Raw genomic sequence first — 26,243 nt, forward strand, 5'->3', positions numbered from 1 at the left:
CAAACATCACTGCTCTAAAGGAGATCTGCATGGAGGAATGGGCCAAAATACCAGCAACAGTGTGTGAAAACCTTGTGAAGACTTACAGAAAATATTTGACCTCTTTCATTGCCAACAAAGGGTATATAACAAAATATTGAGATGAACTTTTGTTATTGACCAAATACTTATTTTCCACCATAATTTGCAAATAAATTCTTTAAAAATCAGACAATGTGATTTTCTGGATTTTTTTTTTCTTCTCATTTTTTCTCTCATAGTTGAGGTATACCTAGGATAAAAATTACAGGCCTCTCTCATCTTTTTAAGTGGGAGAACTTGCACAATTGGTGGCTGACTAAATACTTTTTTGCCCCACTGTACATGCTAAACAGGATTGGGCCCAATACAGAGCCCTGCGGTACTCCAGTTGCCAGATATAGCGCACTAGACTTATGGTTCTCAATTTTAACACATTGGGAGCGGGATGAAAGATACGACTTCAATTCAATTGGTGAATTCTATAGAAACATTTAAGTTGAGCATTTTTTGCAACACCATGTTATGATTAACAGTGTCAACAGCTTTCCGTAAATAAAGGAACACGACACCCACAACCCCACCCCTGTCCATTGATGCCTTAACTTTCACTCTGTTGAGTGATTAGCCCTGAATCCAAATTGCATTGGATGCAGTGGGAAGGAGCTGTTGTTGAGATGATTGATGATCAGTTTTTCAAATACCTTGGATACCATGGGCAAGATACTGATGGGCCCTTAGTTGGATTTCATGAGAGGGTCACCACCTTTGAATAACGGGACCACAACAGCAAGCTTAATCTGACGTTTATCTTCTAGGTTATTCAAAGGAATCATTTGAAATATAAAATATTAGAAATAAGTGAAAAATGTACAACCCAGTTTCTCAAAGTCAGAGTTGATTTCTTAACATTTTATTTTATTTTCAATTCAAAGCCCAAATGTATTCAGTTTGATAAATATAAAACTCGATATGTGAGAGGCTGAAAGCAGACTTTTGCATTAAAAACATTAGATTACTTTAAACTCAGCGATTATTATAATAGTTGGTTATTATTTGCATGTTGGTTGACTATCATTACAGCTCTGCATTTGATGGTTCCGTATTATACTACTTCATTGCAATTTGAGTAAGAAATATTATCATTTTTTAAATAGATATTTTTACTCCATATTAATAGATCCAGATGATAGTGCTACAACAGTGAAGTGCTCAAGGAGTTATTTTTGCATTAATATTAACCTTTGATATAATAATTCAACTAAGACAGGGGTTATTATGCTGCATAAAAACTACTTTAAGTACATTTGTGTTGGTCATTTTCACTTTTACTTAAGTTGAATTTTTAAATGAATGTAAATCCATTATATTATCTCCTTTTACTACTTTCGTGAATGATCTGAATACTTCTACCAGTTTCTACCTTGTTTCTACCTGTTATATTGCAACCTACAATCTGTTATGATAGGCCTACAACATACAGTATGATCTGTACATTTCAACAAAAAAAGGTGAAGCTCCATGGATCTGAAGAAGGGTATCAGTGATCAAATGATGACGAAAGCAGCTCCTCCTTTTTTTGTTTTTAGTAAATCGGTGCCTTCAGGATCCGCTTTTTGAATTGGACGTTTGAAGTAGGAAATTATCTAAATTACAGGAGTCTCTCACCACACCCAGACCTCAGGAATGAGCCTATTGGTTTTTTAGTTTATATGTGTCAGGAGAGGCATCGCCTTCGCCCTCTTCCTAATAGTTTTTTGGACAAATCGGAAGCGTCTCTGATCCAGCCTGCTCCACACCTGCGGTGCACCGAGCCTGCTGTCAGCGACCTGTGCGCCTCAACATGGGGAACCCTTCGGCGATCCTCTCAATGATCGGTAACGTTTTTTGTTTTGTTTTTTAACAAGTAATTTTAACACATTTGTTTGACGCTGATTTGACGTCTGGATTAGGATTGTCAGGCTTCAGGTGTGTGCAGTTAAAGGGATCATTAACGCAGCGTCACACAAAGCTACATTTAAAGGAGGCTAATAAGAAATGACAATGAAGCCCATGATATTATATAAGAAGCAGCAAAGAAGCACACCTTACTATTATCAATTGCAGTTTGACGCAATGTTACTTTACTTCAGTGTGTGTTATGCTATAGGCTAGGCAAACTACTTCAGATTCAAATTGTACAAATCCAAACCTCTTTAAAATCCCCACTCAGGCTAGATGTGTTAAAATAAGTCCCATGTAGACACACTGAATCAGTAATATACTACTTTCACATCAATGCATCAGTATTGGTAATCAAGAACATAATAACACTCCTAGGGGACATGTTTTGCCAGCACAACAAGTAACCTGGTATGGAAACCCATTAGAGACTAAATTAAAATAAAAACCTAAATGTAAACAACACAATATCATCAGAATCTCCCACATATGTATGTTTTATTTAAATAAAATATAAAATTGGATTATACTATTTCGTCTTCACATACTCGAATGGGCGGTCTATGACCATATTAAAATAACAATAAACACGTTGTTATTCATTCAATTGAATAAGGTTGTATGTAGCCCATTTTTTCAGAAATAAACATTTTAATATTTAAAGGTGCAATGTGTAATTCCTGCCCACATCCGCCAAATAATTAGGGGGCAGCATTTCCACTCTTTTACTGGGTTCATACAAGGTACATTTACAGTTATTAGTTATTTAAAGAGAAAGGAAAAACACCAGGGTAAGAATATGCAAAGTTAGCTTTTGTCAAAGTGAGATTGAAAACTCAATCTGTCAGTCGTGTCATTGAGGTGGCTCTCCAGGTAGGATGTAAACCATACTCTAAGCGGGACATTAAAGGCTAATGTAACCTGCCTCTGAGGAGCAGCGCTGTACAGACATTTCAAAGGAAATATAATAGACCTACCTTTTACACTATATTTTGTAAACTGCAGTTATTAAGAAGATCAAGACCTACGAAACATACTTATGTTAGGGTCCATCCTGCTGTGTAATGAATACTTTTACAATCATTTCAAGTTTTTCTATTGCCATTTATGTGGAATTAAGGAGATATACGTTTTAACTTCTAATGAAAACATATCTGAAAAGTGTGTCCACTTCTCTAAAATGCAGCTAATGTCAATTTGAAAGAATCTCTCAAGGAATAATAATGTCTTCCCCTTTGCATCAAATCTTTAATGAGATAAAGATACTGCAGCAGTTTGAATTTTGCGTAGTGAGTATTCTAGGTTAGATTTAATGAGTAAAATATAGGATTATTTGTTAAATTAGGCAATATGATGAGTTATCACCAAATCGAAGGCCTGTTTCCTGAGTTTTCTGTTATTTCAGTAATCAGAAATGGAGTGGAAGTTTTTTTGGAGTACGTTGAACGTCTTTGCCACATACCTGTGATAAAGAGCTGACGCACAAGCTGAGCTCAGAGCCTGAGGGATGTTGGCAATCAAACCGGGAATGGAAGATTTATTATTTGAAATCACAAGCGGTCTGAATAAATCTGTCATATCCTGTCATTTTTGTCCATAACACTTATTACACTGGCTTATATAAACTGATGCGTACCCAGTGGTGGAGGAGTACAGAGATCCTTTGTAAATGCACCAATTCTAAATACTCAATTACAATAACTGCATTTAAAATTCAACTTAGATCATCAAAATGTATTTGAATAATCAGGAAAAATATTCTTTCTGCTGATAAAATGTCCTCTGTGTCCCTCTTTTAAGTTATAGTTAAATTAAAAGTGCTACAAAACAAATCAGAGGGGTCATGAGATCATTTGTCGAAGAGCCATGAAGAACATAAAGAAATACAGTTTGTCACCTTTTTTTCCTTCTTCTTCTAACAACAACATTCTGCTGCATACATTTGTATTTATGCTTTTGCCTTTTTGTAATATATTGAATACTTCATTTGGGCATTGTGCTGATATAAAACATGTATCAAATCAAATCAAGTTTTATTTATAAAGCACATTTAAAAGCTATTTTTGGTCGAGCCAAAGTGCTGTACATGTAATAAAAACACATTACTACAATCACAATAAAAGACAATAAATTACAACAGCTATATAAAAAACACAGGGAAAAGTCAGCAGTCGTGCTCCGCTCTGACTAGAAGGCCAGGGAGAAGAAGTGAGTCTTAAGAGTAGATTTAAAACCCCCTCGTGTCTGGGCCGACCTCACATGGAGGGGCAGAGTGTTCCAGAGCCTAGGGCCAGCTGCTGCAAAGGCTCGGTGCCCTCGGGTTTTGAGCCTGGTCTTGGGCACTATCAGCAGCAGCTGGTCAGCCGACCTTAAAGCTCTGGCTGGGGTGTGGCGCTGGAGGAGTTCAGCTTTATAGGCAGGAGCCAGCCCATTTAGGGCTTTAAAAACAAATAAAAGGATTTTAAAATCAATTCAGAACCGAATTGGAAGCCAGTGCAGTGAGGCCAGAATTGGGGTGATGTGGTCACGTTTTTTGTGTCCAGTCAGAAGACGTGCAGCTGCGTTCTGGACTAGCTGCAGGTGTTTGATTGAGGCCTGGTCCATACCCATGTATAGAGCGTTGCAGTAATCCAGTCTTGAGGTAACAAAGGCATTAATAACCCTTTCTAAGTTTTTAAAAGATAAATACGACTTGGTCTTGGCCAATAGTCTTATTTAAAAAAGAAAAAAGAAAAAAAAAAGCAAGACTTGACTACGGTGCTGACCTGCTTGACGAATTTAAAGGTGCTAGTGAAGGTCACTCCAAGGTTCGTGATAGAGGAGAGGATGTTTTTATTGAGAGAGCCCAGAATATCAACCGGAGAGGCTGGAGGTTGGGGTCCAAAAAAGATGACCTCAGTCTTGCTCTCGTTGAGGTTGAGAACATTTTTGCTCAGCCAGGACTTTATCTCTGTTAAGCAGTCCATCAACTGCTGTAGTGAGTGTTTGACATTTGCTTTGAGAGGCAGATAGATCTGTACATCGTTTAACCACTGAGACGTTTAGAGATTAAATCTGCTAATCACAACTCACAGACATCTGGAACGGGGCAAGGGGTCCCAACTAGACACTACTTATTGGTAAGGACTCACAAAACAAACTAGTTGTGAATGGCAAAATAACATTAACTGTAGTGGTAAAACATATAAAGTGAAGTAAAAATAGAATATTTTCCTCTGAGAATACTGAATAAAGTACCACACATTTGAGGTTGAGTGTGTCAATGTCTCAATACATGTACACTGCAAGTCCTTACAGGATAATTGTAAAAATGTGTCATTTGGAAGTTTTTTGCGTCTAATAAACCTACTTGTATTCCTCTTTTTTATTTTGTGTGTGTAAGCACACTTGAGTTTTTATGATAAACCAGTTATCCATCATGATACGAGTAGCTTGTCTGCCCTGATAATCTTCCTTCTGTATAAAGTAAGCTTGTTGTGCCACTGTCCACTTTACCCTATATTAATTTACATTTTTATCATCCAGTTCTGTGTTGCATATTATACTTTTCACAAAGGCAGAAGAGTCCAAATCCAGCTGCTGTGCAAAATACTTTTAAAAAAGTGAAAATTGTATCCAAATGAATGCGGTAAGGTCAGAAGGGGGTCATGGTCACATTGGCTCTGGTGAGATTAGAGTGAGTCATCATTAATGATGTTAATGTGCTGATCAGACAGTGACTAAACAATAATAGGCAAAAGTTCCCTAAGTTCTTTCCTCTAATCATCCGAATCAGAAACACCCAACAACCGGGCTGAAAATATCTGTGCATCCATAACAACGGACAGAAACCCAGAGAGGGCCGGCTTTTATAGCGAGTTTATCCAGATTCAGGTTCCAGGTTCAAGTTTTCTCTCCTGCCTGCAGGAATGTGGGCGTTCTGCAGATTCAGCACATTAACAGTTGTGCAGGCTGCTACAGGCATGTGGGGCTGGGCACCATGAGCCACACCGCATCAAATCATCATCATGCTCTAGCTAGGCAGGACATCTGTTTATTCTCTGCAAAAAAACATTTTCCTTAAAGTTTTTACTTCTGGTTTTAGTCTTGCAAGTTTTGTAAAAAAGTTAACAAAAATGTAAATCAATTTGGGGTGTTGGCAATTAATGATTAATATAACAATCCCCCTTGTAATGTACAATGTCATATTTCAAAAGCACATTTATTTTGCATGTAATATTTCATTTATTCCAATCAAGTTCTCAGTTTAAATGTCGAATGAAAGTCATTTATAATGTCAAGTCAAGTAGAAGTCACATCAAAGTTTTCATGTGGGAGAACATGTTTAGGTTATGATTTTTGTTTTCCCTTATCTTAAATAAATGAATAAATACACTGAAAAACCTGAAATTTTGACTTTAATTAAATGTATTATGTCAACAAACTTCACATAACCGTATTAGGTGAGTTGAGAGCAATAATATTAAGTTGAATCTAATATTTTTTAAATTTAAACCTAATATATTTGCAGAAATATGTCGACATAATACATTTAATTAAAGTCTACATTTCAGTTTTTCAATGTAAGAATGTCAACTGTGATTTAAAATATCAAATATGAAAACCAGCTTAATGTCAACCATGCAGCTTGTATTAAGGGATCTTAAATGAGACAAATATTCTCTGTTCAACAGTTGTCTTGCTGCTCTGGCCGAATGTTCTCACCAGGAGTGTCTCCTCCAGACTTCAGACTGCAGACGTGAGCACCTCTCTATCTGCAGGTATTTGCCTGGACAAAATCACATTAACTTTCAAAAATAAGATATTGTGTGAGGATGAATCAGTAGTGCATTGTCAGAAATCAGGATGTGCTGCTTTTCTCTGAATTATGGTAAAGATCTCTGACTTTTGGTCTCTTGATAAGAGGTTTTCTTTTGCGGCCTAGTTATGAAAATCAGGTCTGTATGTTGTGTCTCAAGAATAATGCATAGATTGAATTCGCTTTTTCAGGACCGAGAGAAGAGCGCCCTCATGTGGTGAAACGATCAACACAGAATTGCGGTAGCACGTTTGACAGCTTCTGCATGAACCATGGCCAGTGCATGCTGCTGGCGGACATGAACGAACACCACTGCCAGTACGTGTGTGTGTGTGTGTGTGTGTGTGTGCGTGTGTGTGTGTGTGTGTGTGTGTGTGTGTGTGTGTGTGTGTGTGTGTGTGTGTGTGTGTGTGTGTGTGTGTGTGTGTGTGTGTGTGTGTGTGTGTGTGTGTGTGTGTGTGTGTGTGTGTGTGTGTGTGTGTGTGTGTGTGTGTGTGTGTGTGTGTGTGTGTGTGTGTGTGTGTGTGTGTGTGTGTGTGTGGTAGTTCCTGTTATTTTTCAGTTATAACGGTTATTTTTGTGTTGCAGGTGTGAGAAAGGCTTCTACGGCCCAAGGTGTAGCAACATGGAGTTTGTGGTTCAGAAATTAGGGGAGGATCAGATAGTTGTCATAATTTTCTGTGTGACTCTGCTGATTATAGGTCTGGCTGGGGTACTGTACTTCTTCTGCAAATGGTAAGGCTTTACTCTGTAAATGTGGATTTTGTGTGTGTCTGTGTTCCTGGATTTGATGTCATAAATGATCAAAAACCAGTGTTTATGCTGCAGCATCACAGCTTCCATTAAAGTAGCATTCATGTCCAGATTTCTCAAAACACCACAGTTTTGTGTGAAACTCATAATTGAGATAGGGCAAAAAGCAAATAACCAGGGGTGGAATGTAACTTCAGTAACTTACTGAGGTGTAAATAATGTGATCAACTTAAAATAATTATGTATTGAATTTTTTGTTCACTCTCATAGCTTACATACATCTTCATCAGCTTCAACAAGCAGCTTTCTTCAGTAAAACTGCCCTAAATAATACCTTACAATACCTGACCAGCAGGGACACAGTTAGTTGTCTATTTTGTGGTAGTTCATACTCCTACTCTGCTTAGGTTTTTAAGCAAATATTGTCATTTTTTTAGACGAATTACAAAAAGATGAATTTAAACTGTCATCATGTCAAACCACCAGCAACTACAGGTGTAGCCCGTTTCAAATCATGCCTCTCATGGTCTAAAGGCAGGCACTACAATCCTGAGGGATGGGCAAATACACAACAAGCTTATTTTTTTACATTTGAAAGATAGTTCTTAAGACATTTAATCTTGTTCCCCTGCTCTTTTTTTGGATTTTGGAATTCAAAGTAAAAGATCTGGTTAGCAACCTTTTTTTAGATGAAATAAATGATGTTCTGTTCTTTTTTTTGTAACAGGTATAAGAAAAACAAATGTGGACGTCAACAGAAGCGGCAAGGTTACAAAGGAGTCCAGATAGCTTAGTCACACACACACACACACACACACACACACACACACACACACACACACACACACACACACACACACACACACACACACACACACACACACACACACACACACACACACACACACACACACACACACACACACACACACACACACACACACACACACACACACACACTGCCAGAAAAGGCAAACCAGTATTTTCCCAGTTTCCTAAAATAACATTTTAAAACACCTTTGTGTCCTGGTCATCTCACACTGAGCAGGTATACAGGATGTCACTTCATAAAGCCTGAAAATCGGCACAAAGAGATTAAAAATGTGTAATAGCTTTTGTTTAGAGCTGCACCTGTTCTAGTGTTACAGCCCCGGCTGCCCTAATGTTTGAAACATGAATGGTGAAGCGCACAAAGACCGTTTCATTGGGTGACAATGATTGTGGGGCATGGATAAATTATGACCCAAATTTGAAAAAAATGTTAGGCATAATGCAACAGTAATACAGTAATTACATAACATACAGTAATTTCTGAACACTTGTCCAGGGTCTATGCTTCTATGGCAGCAACCCATTGTTTAACTGACTAATGAACATAAAAATAATCATTGCCATTAAAGATTAAGCTGTAGCATCTTTACACCAAGCCCTATGTGTTAGCAGTCACTGTGAGATATGTTTTTAAGATTATAATTTTTTTGATAATGCTGTCTTAACCATCTAGCTGCCTTCTGTCTGCTGATTATTTTCTACAGTAAAGTTATTCACAGTTCTACCATTTCTGCAATGTTATGCTCATATTTATGGTTTTTGTGTCTTCTGTTGTCATGATGAATATATACATTTAACAAAAACTGTAATTAAACTAATATTTCTATGTTTTATTATATGAAATGTGCTAAGTGAGAAAGAATTTTGATAATTTATTATAAAGTATTAATGTGTAAAATGGTTTCTTGTCTTGTTTTGGAAGCTCTGTTACAAAAATAAACTATTTTGTGTCTCATTGACTTTGGTCTCACTTCACATGCCATTCTTGTCTGAAGGGTTAAGAGTCTTCACATTTTTTCTCACGTATGTATACAGTTTTCACATTGTTCTCCTTTGTGATCAATCATTCCTCTTTTCTTTTTTATATTACATTTTTAAATTGCAGTATCAGCTCTAAATGTACCAGAAAAATATGTTTAATAAAATAAAAACTAAAGCAAAAACATTTCACATTTCCAGCTTATATTGCCTGTATTTAAATTATTTCTTTCAAGTCTAGAGTGTTTTTGCTTTTATTAGTAAAAGTTAATCATCAGATAAGTAAAATAACTTTCCTAATGTAGGATGCTACGAGACAGAATCAGAGTCTTGTACTTTAGATCTCTAACAAATCAAATCAAAGTCCATTTGTATCGCCCAATATCACAACTCGTTTGTCTCAGTGGGCTTTATAGGTTAAACAAACAACATTGCAAACAATACAGTTACAGCGAAATGAAAAGACAACATAGTGTGTAAAATACAAATAGAAATAAAACAAAGTAAAATAACATACAACCAAAGAGAATAGAAATACTTCAAACAATAAAATAAAGCAACATAAAATTAAAATAAATACCATAAAATGCCAGCCCTGACTGAAGGTCTTCAACTCACTCTTAAAAGTTTGGACACTCCAGAGAAAGGGAGCTTGGTCGGTCAACGCTCTGAGTCCTGATCTGTTTTTTTAACAATCTAATAAAGAGCTCAGTAACCTAAAGGCTTATAAACACCTACTCACATTATGACAGGTGTAATTAATTAAATTAACAACAGCTGCTTTTGATTGAGAGTTTCGAGGACCAGCCATTGTTGAAACATTACCAGTTGCACCTGTAATGTTCCTGCTCAAAGTGTACAGGGAAAAAGAGAAGAGTAGAAAACGGAAGCACCTAAGATACTGCAGTGGAGACACACAGAAAGCAGTGATCAAAGTAAGTCACTAGAAAATCAGTAGAAGTTTGGAGAGACATATTTCATATACCAGGGACCCCCCTGTGGCCCCCCTCCAAAAATAAAAAGGTTACAATATTACAATTTATTGGATAAATAAAATCAGAGACCCGGATGTACAATGGAGATTAAACTGTTCATTACCTTATACAAGCAAATACTGTTTATGCTTTTTTATTAAATTGTCACTTAAAGTTATTAAAACAAATACTCTAAATGAAAAAAACGACTGAAACAAAGTTCTGTAACTTAAATGTACCAAAACAAAAACAAATACCAATTACTGTATTTTATGTTTATTTTACACAATTACTTTATACTGTTTTTGTCTTTTTAACCCACTTTTATTCTGCCCCTCTCAAGAAATAGCTGGCCCCAGCCTGGCCCCCCTAAAATTGGTCTAGAACCGCCTCTGGCTATTTCCTTTTCCATCGATTGATTCTCATCTGATCTTGTGAAAGTTATTGCATCAAACCAAATTCGTATTATTACATGATATAACTATTTTTGTTAGCTAAATCTGACTTTAGGGTTTGAAGGTTACCTTGCACTTATAATAATGCTATGAAATAGCTACGTTTGTATGTCCTGGATGCAGGGTTGAGCTAATCTGTAACTGCTTCAACACTACTCTCTTACTCATCAGTGCTTCGCCCCGAGTCAATGAGCTGTCTTGAATGTTCTTTAGCAGTGAGCACACATAAACTTGAACTCTCTTAACATAACTTAAGACATAGTTAAAAACACATAAGCATTAAGTTACACACACAAAGGCCCAAACAAACCCATTAAGTGGCCCTCATTTCATTCTAAATAAAGAACCTGTGCATATCCGAAATTCAAGAATAGCTATGCTAATCTCTACTGTGCTCATTCTGTGTAACGGTTATTACCTAATTATTGCATAAGCAATAGTAGTTTGCTCATTGCAGTGAGTAATGTGGTTACCGGAAGCCCGTAAAGCTGCAACCTCGTGTGTCATTTAAGAAGACAAAAACGTCCACGTGTACCATGTACATATTTTTGCAGCTCAAATATGGCTCTAATATTTAACTGTAGCCTCACTAACACTCTGCGGGTGGTAATGTTGGTCTCTTGTGTCACACGTGAAGTATCTCGACTGCTATTGGATAAATTGCCATGAAACATAGACATTCATAATTTCCAGAGGAGGAATACTCAAGACTGCCTTTTCCTCTGGTGCTTCTGCCATAACTTTTCACTTATTCAGTGAAACGTCTTAAAATGAATCGGCTCACACTTTAGTACAGGTATTCATGATTCTGAGAGGATGAATCATAGTGACCACTCTAATTGTAGTAACTTTGGTGATCCCCTGATTTTCGAACACCATACCAACATTAACATTTCTTCCCCAATGATTTGATTTTACATCAGTTTCAGTTCTACTTTGTGATTGATTGCTAATTAGCAAATATTAGCAAGCGTAAAATGGTGAACCTGCTAAATATCAGCTCGTTAGCATGTTGATAAGCATTAGGCTCAACAAAAAGATTGAGAAAGTTCCAAATTTATATCGCTACAAAAATAGATCAACAGAAAATGCATTCGTCAGGATAAAATACAGCTGTCACCGAAAAGGCGTTTCGCAAACTGATACAGGTGATACAAAGCATTCAAATAACATTAAAATACTAATCTAAGGAAGGGTTGAGACCAAACAGACGTTTAATTCTGACAGATTCAAACCTGTAACTGTTTTGTTACAATGCATGATTCAAACATATCCAAATAGAAACGATTGTATCTGTGTGTCTGCGTGTCGTTTAGTTTTCCTCCTTCATTAGTTAAGTAGCAGTGTGTTTACAATGTAAATATTCTGAGGTACTTCTCTCCTGGCCTGTATCAAACTTTCCACACGTTCATATCACATATCCCCAATGCCATCACACATAATCCAAACAATTAAATTCCAAAGCCTTCATAAACAAAACCAGTAAGGAGCTTCTGGTCGTTCCCAGCATTCCTGGCAGGTTTGTATTGGATCGCACCAGAGCTGGAGGATGGGTCATGCTCTGAGTGCAGACACAACAACATAACCAACACACCCATCTGTGCAGCATCCCCACCCAAGCCTTAAGGTCTCCTCTTGGTTACAGTGTACTAAAATCATTTAATCAGACCTCAGACCTCAGACACACACACACACACACACACACACACACACACACACACACACACACACACACACACACACACACACACACACACACACACACACACACACACACACACACACACACACACACACACACACACACACACACACACACACACACACACACACACACACTTTCAAAACATTAAAGAAGGTTACAAAAAAATTGTGAATTTGATTCACATTGTTCCTGATTAACATCTTTCATCTGTGGCTCACGAGGTGGAGCAAGCAATTTATGATTGTGATTATTGCTTTTCATGCATGTATTTTCTTTCTGCGGACCATATAATATTGTAGAATATCAGTGATGACCTCGACTTTCAGTTTATTACCAACACAAGCGTATGTTTATCATCTGTTAAACTCATTAAACGTTCTCACACTTTGAATATTCCCAAACTAAAATACAAATATGTCTATGAAATCAGTTATTTTTCAGTTTTTGTAAAGTTGAAACAAGGTCTTCACTTGTATCAGAGTTGTGAGTGTTTTTTTGTGAGTGTGTATCTATGTAGCTAATGGAATCACTTGGTAACTTTGGCCTGATTCTTGAGCATAGAGGGAGACGTGCGGAGGCAATAACAATTACAGAATACATTAAAATGTTCTGTTTCTTGGTTTTGTTCAGGAAAATTATTCAAGTCAGAAGCCTTTTTATATGTGAGGGCATAGGATGCTTAATCGATTGCCCCAGGCGACACACACACACACACACACACACACACACACACACACACACACGCCCTTTCGTTGTTGCATATAAGAGGCAGGCGTTGGTCTATAAAAGCTGAAGCTGCACCCAGTGGAGGTAAAGAGAGCAAAGAACAACCTCTATCAGCAGGGGAGACACACACACTTGCACACACAGATACACAGATTAGCTGCCATACACACAACAATCTTCCTGGGATATGAACCCTCTCATCATCACCTGTCTCTTCTGCTTCGGTAAGTCTGGACATGTACTGGATATTCTGTGTGCAGAGTGTGAATTGATGAAATGGAAAGAAAGATAAAAGTAAAATGGTATGAGGGCAGAAGGAGGGAGCTACTGTAGAGGAAGAAATAGATGTTTCTGCAAGTGAGAACAGGAAAAGGATATTCATTTGTTTGAGAGAAATAATTATTTGTGTCAGAAGTGTCAACATATTTACTTATAAAGCTTTGATTGAATGTTTTTCGTAATTGTTGTTGTCTGATGTGAATGGTGCGTTCAGGTACAGTGCATTTCTGGATGTGGACTGGTTGTACTGGTTTCAGTTTGTCTAAATAACAAGATGTCAATATTTTAAGATAAATGGATGACTCAGATGTATGTGGTCCATGATTATAGTCTACATTACATAGTAAAAGGAAGTAAGGAACCTTTAGTTTTTGTTCATCATAGAAAAAAAGGAGAACTGTTGTCTGTTTCCTTGTTGCTTTTTAAGTATAGTATTAAACATATCAGATAAATATAATTATTCACAGTTCTACTATTAGTTTAGTTTCTAAACTGTTATAGCTTTAAAAGAGCATTATCTATGTTCCTATTTACTGAGTTTCGACAATAAATGACATCATGTGATATGAACTTTGACCCTAATAATTGTATCCATATCCATATGCAGATTTGATGTGATCGTCCTGACATTCCCTTTATCTTTGTGTCCTGTGTGTTTTCCACTAGTCTCCGGTGCTTTAGGTGCCCAGGGTTCTGAGGCCACTTTCTCTGGTGAACTATCTGGAGTGACCACGGATCCGGCCTCTGGGGAGGGCCTCCAGAGTTTGCCAAGTGACGATGACGAGCTGGAAGTAGACGAAGAAAATGTCAGCATTTTTGGTATGAGAAATTATTTTCTTCTAGGCCTTTACTTTTTTAGCATTTAATTTCTTTGAAAATGCTGGGTTATGTGATTTGAGGCTCATTTGTAAATTTAAACAGGATAACTAAATATGCCATTAGTACAATATGATTTTAGAAGTGTAGGAAGAAAATTCTCTTGTACTTTATTTAGGATCTGCATTAGCTATTTGTTTTTTCCTTGGGTCGACATAAAAAGACAATATATTCAAAATCAGATTATTCACATTCCAATGTAACAACAAAATGAACCTTTCAAGTTGTAAACAATTCAGTAAATGAAAGCGACAGTATTCAGGATATCTTTGTTGATCATGTAATACTTTTGTTTTTACTTTGTTTTACTGTCACACAAGTAGAAAGATTGATGATAACATCAACTGTTTTTGATTTGGAGTACATGAAACACTTTTATCAGAACCTATCATTGTAGAAACTCAAATCATGTCAAAAAACTTAGCTACCATTTCACTTGCAGTTTCTCCTGCTTCAGAGTTACACCCCAGTAAAGAGGAGAAGAAGAAAAGGAAAGGCAAGAAGAAGAACAAGCACAAAAGTAAAAGCACGACTCCTTTCAACCGCGTGCCCATGTTCTCCACTCACGGGTACACGTCCACACACACCACCACGGAGAATCCCTGCACCTCCAGCCACGTGGGCTACTGCATTTATGGCCGCTGCAATTACATCGAGGGCCTACAGGAGCCTGTGTGTATGTGAGTACAGCATCACTTCACTTTGTGTAGTTGCATTTTTGTACACTAACAAAACTGAAGCATTGACTTTAATTAAATGTATTATGTCAACAGATTTCACATAACTGTATTAGGTTAGTTGAAAGCAGTAATATGAAGTTGAGCCCAATATTTTAAACATAATATTATTGCTTTCAACTAACCTAATACAGTTATGTGAAATCTGTTGACATAATTCCTTTCTTAAGTCAACGGTTCAGTTTTTTCAGTATCAAGAAAAGAAAATCACTCCTCCTTCTGTAAACTCTTCACTCAGATGTCAGAAGGGTTATGACGGGGGGCGCTGTGAAATCCAGTCTCTGGAGGTACTTAAAGACCAGACAGATCAGATCAACAATACTGAGCTGGTGCAGACGGTCCTGGTGATCATCGCTGTGGTCCTGTCGGTCATTAGCTGCACCGCCATCCTGCTCATGACCTGTGCTCAGTGAGTATTCAAGACACACACATCAGTACTTTGTGGGTGGAAGGCCAGTGAGGATTATTGTGGTTAAACCAGTTCAAACTTCTTAATGAAATGTGCAAAGATGCTAGCATAGAGACTTCATGTGAACCTCACCCACAAACTTAACCCTGCTTAAGCTAACAAAGGTAGAAGTGATAAGCATTATTGTAGACATGGGAATGTTGCCAATTCCATATAGATAAGAAAGATTATGACAAAATATTGTACAACACGCAAAGAAACATGAAACTGTGATCTTACTTAAACCAATTTAAATGTGTCCATAACAAGGCGGTACTCACCAGCATTATGTTGTTTTGCTGGCTCATTCCTTTTGTAGAAAGTAAATTCAACACCACTGGATTACAGTGTACCGGTTATCAGAGTGGCATGCTTCTCTGTCCTTCTTTAGTATCACTTTTCACAATAGTTGGAACTATAACAACACTTTTAATCTCCTGGAATGGAGAGATTATTGAAGCTTTAAGCATGAAGGCCTCAGGGCAAAACACCCTCATAAAACCCATGAAAACCAACATATCATACCCAGAAACCCTTCGTAGCATTTGGACACACTGATACATTAACACACCCAAACACACCCAAACTATAAAGGCATTGCTCATGACTTTAACAGGACTCCATGATCCACCTGTCTCATGGCTCATTCTTACTTTTACCGTAGACTTTCATTTCACTGTGAACTATGTCATGTTGATGAATGTGTTACTCATTCTTTATTTGAAACTGCCACCCACTTTATCTTAAGTGTCCAAGTCATTTGATGTTTATTCACAGCTCCCTATCAATATGTATCTAAATCACAGCTATTGTTGGAATGTAGGACAAAGTCTAAAGTCCGTTGCTCGCAGCATCATAGCCAAAGTGGATAGAGAGAAAGTAAAACTTATTACAGTGAAACCTACAAATGATTTTCTTATCAAAACAGCCTGAAAATTAACAGTCACACTTTTAATATTCAATACACTTAATGTGCTGTACTCAATTATATAAATTGCTGCCAAAACACAACAAAAGGCCACCTTACATTTCATTTGTCCAGACAGCATCAAAGCCATGTAACTGACTCCCGCCTTTCAAAATGACTTTACTGTGATCATCTGATAAGAAGTGTCCAAGTTTCATACTCACGTTGAATGTCTTTTGTAGCTACAGGTCACATAAAAACTTCCTGGCATCCTACCTGGGAACTGGGACGGAGCAGGAGAAGCTACAGAAAACAATCGGGGATGTTATGGTGTGAGGGCATAAAGTTACCATGAGGTAAGTGTTGCTGAGGTTCTGACTGTCACTTCTACTGTGCTTTTATAGTGCTCAAGAATTCATACTGCATTAAATAGATTACATCGTAAAGCTTTTTAATTTGTAAATATCTCAATACCCCAAACTTGAAAATGTTCGCTTAACTTCCTCCCTGTGATAAAGCTTAGCAACCCTAATTGCTAATGTTTGTAACATGCTGTTTTATTTTAAAGTAGTGTTCATTGGCTGATCCTTTGTGTGTAAAGAGATGGATGCCGTTGTCCCTTTTTACCATCTCCAAAACCAAAAACACGAGGGTGAAGTCTCACATTTTTCCGTTGTTTGTTCTAACTTAAGCGGCGAGCGTTAGCATGTCCGCCTATCTAGCTAAGATAGGGATAACACATATTTTAGTCCATCACCTAAAGGTATTTTCTGTTGTAAAAATAAAGTGAAACATACTGTTTAAAAATAAGACAATAATAAATCTAACCTCAGTCTTGCATGTTTAAGTATGTTGACTGAGCAGCTGAACAGGTGTATCAGTATGTTAGATCAAAAGAACAGCCTAATCCTACATAAATCCATATCATACTTATAATACTATAGGACAATCTACTGTATAGCTCTAAAATACTATTTCTTCATTCAATAATTAGGACCCCATATACAGAGTTTATGTTTTGAAAGGCATACTACCTAGCCAATGGTTTGTTAATGCCATATTAGATGCCGTAAGATGGACATCCAATCAGGCACTCCTGCATTTCCGGTGGTGTACATTTTGGTGATGTATTACCGCCAAAAGTCTTGCTTAAGTCCTCAGAGGGTGTCGTCAGGACTCCCCTCACGTGAGCCTTAAGCCAAACAGGAAAGAGTGGGCTCAGAGAGTGACAGAGAGCCACACGCCTGTTGTTGTTTTTTTAACACGCAAGTAACCTCACGCAAAGAGGAATCCCCACCAGAAGAATTATTTTGGATTAGCCTGGGGATGTATCAGCCTGCCCCATCCCTGCACTGCATACCAGCGAAAAGACAGAAACCACACATTTGTTCAAACACATTCACCATGTGTGTCTCAAACAATAACATTATTGACACACTGACTGTAAATGACCGTGAAGTAACAGCTTAATTACTCCACATACATGTGGTCAGATCTCACTGAGCAACACACGCACAGCTTGCAGACTTCACATGTTCAAACTGAAATATTTAGCCTCCAGACAAACAATGAGGCTGTGCAGCATTCTCCTAAAAGCTGTGTCACTCAGTTTTTCTCAATAAATGTGTCTTTCAAATTGCACCTTGCTGGCTTGAGAATGGATCAGCACCCCAGCCTTGATTCTCACTCGCTTTAAATAGTTTAATTAAGGTGAAAACTATGGCCTGGGTATTATTTGCCAATCAGTTGAATCAGTTATGATAAGGGTTTACTCACCAAAGCCATTGGCGAAATAGGGGAAGTCAACGACATAGCTTCAACAAATGACAAGAAAGGAGCGGTCAGACCATTTGACAGGTTTTGAATGAGTAAGAATTAATTATCAAACCATGGCAAGTACAGTAGGTCATAGTTGAACTAGCAAATAAGTCTGTAGGCTTATTCAATCAGATTAATTTCTAAGATTATAATTTTTAATTATATGCATAATGGCCAATGGTAAATGATCAAACTTTGTACTAAAGAAAAGTGCACATAACATACATACAGAGGTTTAAATTGAACATGTAACTACACTGTACTGTATATGCTGACATGTACTTCCTTTAAAACGTTTTTTATAGCAGTTTTTAATTTTATCTTGAAAATAGTTTTACTTTGACTTAAAATGCGTTGCATCGTTTCTATGTTCACATAATTATTGACTTTTGATTTCTCTCCATCTCTCCTCAGCCAGCTGCGTGACTCAAAGACAAAGCCGACCAGAAGAAGTAGAGTGAATAGACAGCTTTATTAGATGTTGTGTAAAAAACATTGTCCAGAACTTGTTAGAATGTAATTTATTTAGTGTGATTATTTATTGCTTATGACTGTATGAGTATGATTGAGTGTTGGACTATTGTGAACTGTGGACTTGCGAAAAAGTGCGGTTTGGTTTTATTTATTTACTGCTGTTATAGGTCAGAGAAAAGCTCCTCATCTCTCTCTGGGATGGGATTTGTTCACCAATAAAGTGTCTCAGTGTTATATGAAAGAGTTATTTATTTATGCATCTATGCCTCTGAATTGTGTGTTTACATTCCCATCTGTGGAGGCATCCCATTCCTCTGCAGCCTGCTCACACAAACACCTCGGCCTTTTAGCCAACTGAGCCAACACAGATCAGTAGACAGGAATAACCCTGAGAGAAGCTCAATGTAACATCAGGGAGGAATTCAGATAATCATGACAAGCATGTCAAGTATTTTTGTGTGTGTGTGTGTGTGTGTGTGTGTGTGTGTGTGTGTATGTGTATGTGTATGTGTATGTGTATGTGTATGTGTATGTGTGTGTGTGTGTGTGTGTGTGTGTGTGTGTGTGTGTGTGTGTGTGTGTGTGTGTGTGTGTGTGTGTGTGTGTGTGTGTGTGTGTGTGTGTGTGTGTGTGTGTGTGTGTGTGTGTGTGTGTGTGTGTGTGTGCACTTTTCAACTCATTAACCATTGTGTTGCCATAGCACTGAAGTGTTTTTAACAGCGGAGTAACGCCTAAAGCTTTGTGAATGGGTCGACAACAGACAGGTGCATTGGGACAAGAAGCGGGGGTGTGTTCAGTCTGATCTATTTTGAGATATTTCCAGGTAGCTTGGAAGTTATCTCCTATCGCATATACAAACACATACTTGAACATAATTAGATGTTTCACGTCAGGACAAAGGAGCCTTGAATAGCCTGAGCAAAAAGAGGGCGACACAGTTCCACACAAAGACAAGTGTTGAAGTGCAGCTCAGAGTTTAGTGAAAAAGGCCATAGCTACCAGAACAAAAATAATAAGATGTTAAGCGCATGTCGTTGACATGAAAAGAAGATGGTTTAGCAAACGTTGCTACTTGCACTGCATTGGCTTCTCTTTTCAGCCATGGAGGTTGCAGCTTGAAAAAAGTCGTGTTTACAGTGTTGCTCAGCAAAATACATTGTAGCTACATTCTTGAGGTCTAACAAACGTGTTGACTAAATGTCCTTCCTCACATGTTTCAATGGAGATTCTTTTTAAGGTAATTTCAAAAAGTAAACTTATTGTAAGTCGCTTTGGATAAAAGCGTCAGCTAAATGCAATGTAATTTAATGTAAAAATAGCTTGCATCCATGTTTAGTGGCAATTGTTCTCCTTTTTGCTGGTGCCTAGTAAAGGACTGCCAACACTCACGCATTGAGCGTGAGAGTCACGCAATTAACCCATATCTCACGCACTCACGACCAGTGTTGGGACTACGCGTTACTCTAACGCAACTACTTTGCTGTGATAACTAATAGCGTTACTAGTTACCTATTCCCATTAAGTAACGCCGTTATAGTTACTGTGATTTAAATGGGTGTGTTACTGCGTTACATTATGTGATGGAACTGAACTGAATCTCCCTTCAGATGTAACTTACAGGCAAATATATAGGTGTAGTGGTGGTGAATATGGTGGATGTGATGGTGGATAGTGAGGTGGGCTGAAGATCGGAAGGTTGTGAGTTCAAATCCCGCCAGGAACACCACCACTAGTGTGCCCTTGAGTAAGGCACTTAGTCCTTAGTTACTCCAGGGAGAATGTCCCTGTAATTGGTAATTGTAAGTCGCTTTGGATAAAAGCGTCAGCTAAATGTAATGTAATGAATACAGCGATGTCCTCTCACAGCACCATTGAAAAGTGAAAGTAACCAGAGAGGAGTGATGATTGGTTAACGCTCGGTAACATTTCAGGGTAAGCCAATCAGAGACAGAGTTGGGCGGATCTTGCCTTATGGGGAACATACACAGACACACAATGGCAGATGCAAGTATCAGCGAGAGCAGCAGCGCATTTACAACTGGGAGATATAACCACTATTTTCAATTTGTGGGGATAAAGGACGCAAAAAATATTACGGTAAACTGTGTGCAGGACAGAAAGCATTGTCCACATCAAATAACAGCAACGCCAATCTCCTGAAGCACCTAACTAATGTACATGGGGCTATAAAACTAGTCGCCAAAGATCCCACCGTCTCAACAACCGGCAGTGACCCAGATGGAGCAACACCATCTAAACAGCCAAAAAAGGATTCTTTCAAATCGCCACATGTCACCCAGAGTCAACTAAATAGATTACCAGGTATGTTGTTGAGGACATGCTGCCCATCGCAACGTTCGAGTCTGTTGCCTTCAGAGAACTAGTCAGCAAAAAACAACACAAAAACTTGTATCTGTATTGTTATTATTTTTAAAGTAAAGTAACTTGTTACTAGTTACTTTTATAATTTAGTAACTAATAAAGTAACCAGTTACTTTTTGAGAGAAGTAACTATAACTATGACTAGTTACTTTTTAAAAGTAACTTGCCCAACACTGCTCACGACACACTTGCCTTCCTAACATTTGGACTACCTATGCTGTAAAATGTATTATCTCTTCGATTTACACACGGCATCTATTGCACGTCTGTCCGTCCTGGGAGAGGGATCCCTCCTGTTGCTCTCCCTGAGGTTTCTCCCATTTTTTCCCTTTAAACTGTGGGTTTTCTCCGGAAGTTGTTCCTTGTACGATGTGAGGGTCTAAGGATAGAGGGTGTCGTTTTTTTTTCTCATACTGATATTCTGAACAATCTGTGCTATTGTATTAGCTGTAAAGTGTCTCTACTATTTTTATTACAGCACTTTGGCTCGACCAAAAATCCTTTATAAATATGCTATATAAATAAAAATTGATTTGATTTGATTTGGACACATTACATTGGTCTCTATCCGCAGCCGGAGAAGAAACGAGTGCTCAGGGACCGTCTGCAAAGTGCAACTCCAAAAAAAGAGAATAGAATAATATTCAATCACTGTTATACAGCTTATTACTACCAAACTCACCACACACCACACTCCTGGTGGTCACACTACAGCAAGGAGTTTGGAAGAATACGCTTTCGAATAATTTTGGGGAATATTTATAATGTAAATCTTCAATAACTATGGCATCATCTTAAATAACTTATTATACAGTATATTTCAACCAAACTCACTATTTGCATTGTTGTTGTTAGCATCTGGTTAGCTAGCTGCGCTAACGGATATTAGAAGCTGTTTCTCAAACAATGAGAGGGAGAGCTCTCTCCTGTCAGAATGAGAGAGATAACTACAGCTCAGTGAGGTAAGGGACTCTCGGTTTAGATAGTTAACTTTAGCAATATCTCAGTGGGTCTCAAACGTTTTGGTCACCATTTATGAGAATAAATGAAAAACAGTTATGAAATACTATGACAGTAAAACAAGAATACAGTTTAAAAGGGGAGTGATTTGTAAAATATCCATAAAGAAAAAGAAAATCTGTTGTTTCATGGGTGTTGAGAGATGTATCCTTAAATTCATTTTGCTCTCAAAATGCACCAGGTTGATGCATTTAACTTCAATATTTTAAAAAATGCCCCCGGACCCCCCGGAGGTGAGGACTCCCCCCACTTATAAAATAGCACTTTACCTCTGCTTACACCTATGCCATGTTATATGCTGTGAGCTGATTATCGAGTCTTCATTGTAAGAGTCAAGGGTACACTGTGTATATGTGCGTATTCAACTGTAGCGCCCGGTACATTAATGGGAACCCTAGTTTGTACATGTTCAATACATTTGTAACACTGTACACATGAACGTTTCTTTTTTCGGTTCACCAAAAAAAATCTCCAAGCTGAACTCAAATGTTGGAAGCCCTGGCCTAGCAAAGGGCTGCCAACACTCACGCATTGAGCGTGAGAGTCACGCAATCAACCCATATCTCACGCACTCACGCCACACTTGCCTTTCCTCACGCTAAGTTTTCGTCCAAAATAAATGTATATAAATATAAAAATAAAGTGAAGGAACGGCAAACCGAGCGGTCTACGAAATGAGACGGTCTTCTGGCTTAGTTCAGTAAAGTTGGAGCGATATTGGGAGATTCTGATTTCACGGATCAATAACTCTTGAACAAAACGTTATTCAGACACACATGACGTCTCCTAAGTACCGTGGTAAGGTTGACAACGAACTACAATCACATTTTGATCCAAAAAAAGCACCGTCCTCTGAGCTGGACACATTGGTCTCTATCCGCAGCAGGAGAAGAAACGAGTGCTTAGGGACCGTCTGCAAAGTGCAACTAAAAAAAAAGAGAATACAATAATATTCAATCACTATTATACAGCTTATTACTACCAAACTCACTACACACATCAATAGTCTCCTGTGTGTCATACTACAGCAAGGAGTTTGGAAGAATATGACTTGCAAATTTTTGGGGAATATTTATAATGTAAAATCTTCAATAAATATGGCATCATCTTCAATAACTTATATATATTTTTACCAAACTCGCTATTTGCATTGTTGCTGTTAGCATCTGGTTAGCTAGCTGCGCTAACGGATATTAGAAGCTGTTTCTCAAACAAGGAGAGGGAGAGCTCTGTCCTGTCAGACTGAGAGATAAATACAGCTCAGTGAGGTAAGGGACTCTCTGTTTAGATAGTTAACTTTAGTCTAGTTATCTCAGTGGGTCTCAAACGTTTTGGTCACCATTTATGAGAATAAATGAAAAACAGTTCTGAAAGACCATATGAGTAAAACAAGAATAGAGTTTAAAAGGTGAGTGATTTGTAAAATATCCATAATAAGTTAAAGAAAATGTGTTTACAGTTCTGTTTCATATGGGTGTTGAGAGATGTATCCATAGATCTCTTAATGTGGCCCTCAAAATGCACCAGATTGATGCATTTAACTTCAATATTAAAAAGAAAATCTTACCGGGAGCGCATACCTCCGGACCCCCCTAGAGGAGGTGAGGACCATCTCCCTGCGGATGTAATTTACAGGCGAATACAGCGATGTCCTCTCACATCACCATGGAAAATTGAAAGTAACCAGAGAGAAGTGATGATTGGTTAACGCGGGGTAACATTTCAGGGTAAGCCAATCAGAGACAGAGTTGGGCGGGTCTTGCCTTATGGGGAAAGTACACACACAAGAACACTGCTAATGCTCACACACACACACACACACACACACACACACACACACACACACACACACACACACACACACACACACACACACACACACACACACACACACACACACACACACACACACACACACCAGCGAGAGCAGCAGCGCATTAGCAACTTGGAAATATAACCACTATTTTCAATTTGTGGGGATAAAGGACGCAAAAAAAACTTACGGTAAAATGTAAACTGCAGGACAGAAAGCATTGTCCACATCGAAAAACAGCAATGCCAATCTCCTGAAGCACCTAAGTAATGTACATGGGGCTATAAAACTAGTCGCCAAAGACCCCACCGTCTCAACCACCGGCAGTGACCCAGATGGAGCAACACCATCTAAACAGCCATGTTTTTATGTCTTATTGTTCCACCATTTCATAATGATAATTGCTACAATGATGGAGAGTTGTCTTTTCTCTTGTGCCACAGAACAACACAAAAACTTGTATTTTTATTGTTATTATTTTTTAAAGTAAATTAACTTGTTACTAGCTACTTTTATAATTTAGTAACTAATAAAGTAACTACTTTTTTGAGAGCAGTAACTATTATTAGTTACTTTTTCAAAGTAACTTGCCCAACACTGCTTATCAGTAGAACTGATTCTAAATATCTGAACTATAGCCTCTGATTATAAAAAGATACAAGTCAGAGATTAGCATATAAATATGACTATGACTCACCTGCCAGGATAAAACAGTTTCTAGTCACCTTTATAAAACAAGGTTTCACTAAGCGTTTGTGTGGCGTTGCGTCACTAGTGATGAGGGAAAAGGTGAGGCAAGGTGGGTAGCCCATCCTGGTGATGCAAGCAGATCGGTAAACAATTACTGTGTGTGTGTGTGTGCGTGCGTGCGTGTGATAGTTATCTCTATCAAAGAAATTGCTATCCAAACACATCAAAAACATACATAAACACGTTTGCATTCATCCACTTGACAAAATATGTTGATAAGGGCGTGGTGAGCTTTGATACAGTTTTGTCGGCAGTGAGGTGGGCCCTGAGCTTTTGTTGGTGGCCATGGAAACAGAGTAAACAAACGGGCAGATGGTTGGTCAGTGATAATTCACTTCAAATAAAAACCAACTGGAAATTCATGGGTGTGGTAACGTATTTCCCCCCTTCAGCTTTACAAGAGAAGGTCAGTTGCCAAGGCGAGAACTTTTTTATTTCTTCTGTTGTTTGTTTGACTTCCTGCACTGAAATTAATTCAGTCATGCTTGCAATGTGGCTCCTTGGAGGGCAGAGTCAGTTGGCCCGACAATTTGTTAGAAACTGAAATATCCTCACAACTATTAGATCAATGTCCATTAAATTAGCTTCAGACATTCATGGAGCCCAGCGGATGAATCCAAATTATGATCCTCTGACTGTCTGAACTGTTTCATGGATTGCCCTGAAATTTGGAATACACGTTATGTTTTCCTCAGGTTGAAATATAACAATTTTCCTCTGGCGTTTTTATCAGTTTAATATTTTAATTAGTTTAAAACTTTAGTTTCATTCGCTAGATTGTACTTAGTGCAATTAAGCACATGTCAGCATGTTAACATGCTACGATAAAATGTCTTTGCATTTTTATGCTTATTAATGACTTTTCAGTCATTTTAAAATGATCTAAAAACAACCTTTATTGTTAATGTGGTTGTATTAAAGACAACCACGTATGTGTATTGCCTTTAACTTTTTGCATCAGTTTTGTATCAATTGTAAGTTAGATACTAGATTTAACCATTTCCACTGAACTGTTGTAAAGACTAGCATGACTGCATCACTAAATGCAGTAGAGAGCACCACCTGGTGATGAAAACTGAGCGTCAGTGCAACATTTACAGTCATTCGCAGGTCATACCGGCCGGGTGTATGACTCTGCTGATTTGTGTGTGAAACGATAAACCCACAAGAATTTAGGAGAGCACATAATGATTTCAGCCCACAGCAATAAAAGAGAACAACAGTGTTTAAGATAAGAAAGACAAAGAAGCTGATGATCAATCCTTTCGAAATATGACTGTGCACACTTTGATTACCACAGCAAATATTTCATTTTGCTGGATGTGGACATATTTATTATGTGTTCACTGCATTTGAATGAAGGCATGTTGCAAGACTCATGCGCCCTTTTTTGAACGTTTCCTGTGGGGGTCTTAAGATATGCCGTGTGAATTTGTTTCTTGTGGTGTGGTCTAAGTAAGTGCACCATCAGTAGAGCTTTTTTTTCTCTTTATAGTTAAGAACTCCATGTTCTCTGCATTGAAATTACTGTAATACTGTCATGCAGGAAGCGTTTCGGCA

The 26,243-nt window shown here is 38.0% G+C and overlaps 2 protein-coding genes across 3 annotated transcripts; both read left to right on the forward strand.

The window, feature by feature from the left end:
• Positions 1–1,596: 1,596 nt before the first annotated feature.
• LOC307045145 (proepiregulin-like) lies at positions 1,597–9,298 on the forward strand. Its single transcript, XM_079690680.1, has 5 exons — positions 1,597–1,895; positions 6,633–6,719; positions 6,949–7,075; positions 7,346–7,492; positions 8,238–9,298. Exons 1-5 carry the CDS (start codon positions 1,862–1,864, stop codon positions 8,302–8,304), a joined length of 462 nt encoding a protein of 153 aa, XP_079546806.1. The 5' UTR covers positions 1,597–1,861; the 3' UTR covers positions 8,305–9,298.
• Positions 9,299–13,259: 3,961 nt separating this feature from the next.
• areg (amphiregulin) lies at positions 13,260–18,959 on the forward strand. 2 transcript variants are annotated; one of them, XM_079686141.1, is made up of 6 exons: positions 13,260–13,403; positions 14,125–14,277; positions 14,777–15,014; positions 15,310–15,480; positions 16,669–16,782; positions 18,659–18,959. In XM_079686141.1, exons 1-5 carry the CDS (start codon positions 13,367–13,369, stop codon positions 16,760–16,762), a joined length of 693 nt encoding a protein of 230 aa, XP_079542267.1. In that variant the 5' UTR covers positions 13,260–13,366; the 3' UTR covers positions 16,763–16,782; positions 18,659–18,959. The 2 variants fall into 2 exon arrangements, with proteins under 2 accessions (XP_079542267.1, XP_079542268.1); XM_079686142.1 differs by having other exon boundaries at positions 14,792–15,014.
• Positions 18,960–26,243: the final 7,284 nt, after the last annotated feature.

This window comes from Notothenia rossii, assembly GCF_949606895.1.
Source record: "Notothenia rossii genome assembly, chromosome: 6".
Classification (NCBI taxonomy): Eukaryota; Metazoa; Chordata; class Actinopteri; order Perciformes; family Nototheniidae; genus Notothenia; species Notothenia rossii.

Bases quoted from the DNA above. Each gene is read 5' to 3' on its own strand.
- areg (XM_079686141.1), top strand. From the start codon at position 13,367: ATGAACCCTCTCATCATCACCTGTCTCTTCTGCTTCG. The intron at 14,278-14,776 runs GTATGAGAAATT...TTTCACTTGCAG, and splicing joins AGAAAATGTCAGCATTTTTG to TTTCTCCTGCTTCAGAGTTA. The intron at 15,015-15,309 runs GTGAGTACAGCA...CTCTTCACTCAG, and splicing joins CTACAGGAGCCTGTGTGTAT to ATGTCAGAAGGGTTATGACG.
- LOC307045145 (XM_079690680.1), top strand. From the start codon at position 1,862: ATGGGGAACCCTTCGGCGATCCTCTCAATGATCG. The intron at 6,720-6,948 runs GTATTTGCCTGG...TCGCTTTTTCAG, and splicing joins GAGCACCTCTCTATCTGCAG to GACCGAGAGAAGAGCGCCCT. The intron at 7,493-8,237 runs GTAAGGCTTTAC...TTTTTGTAACAG, and splicing joins CTGTACTTCTTCTGCAAATG to GTATAAGAAAAACAAATGTG.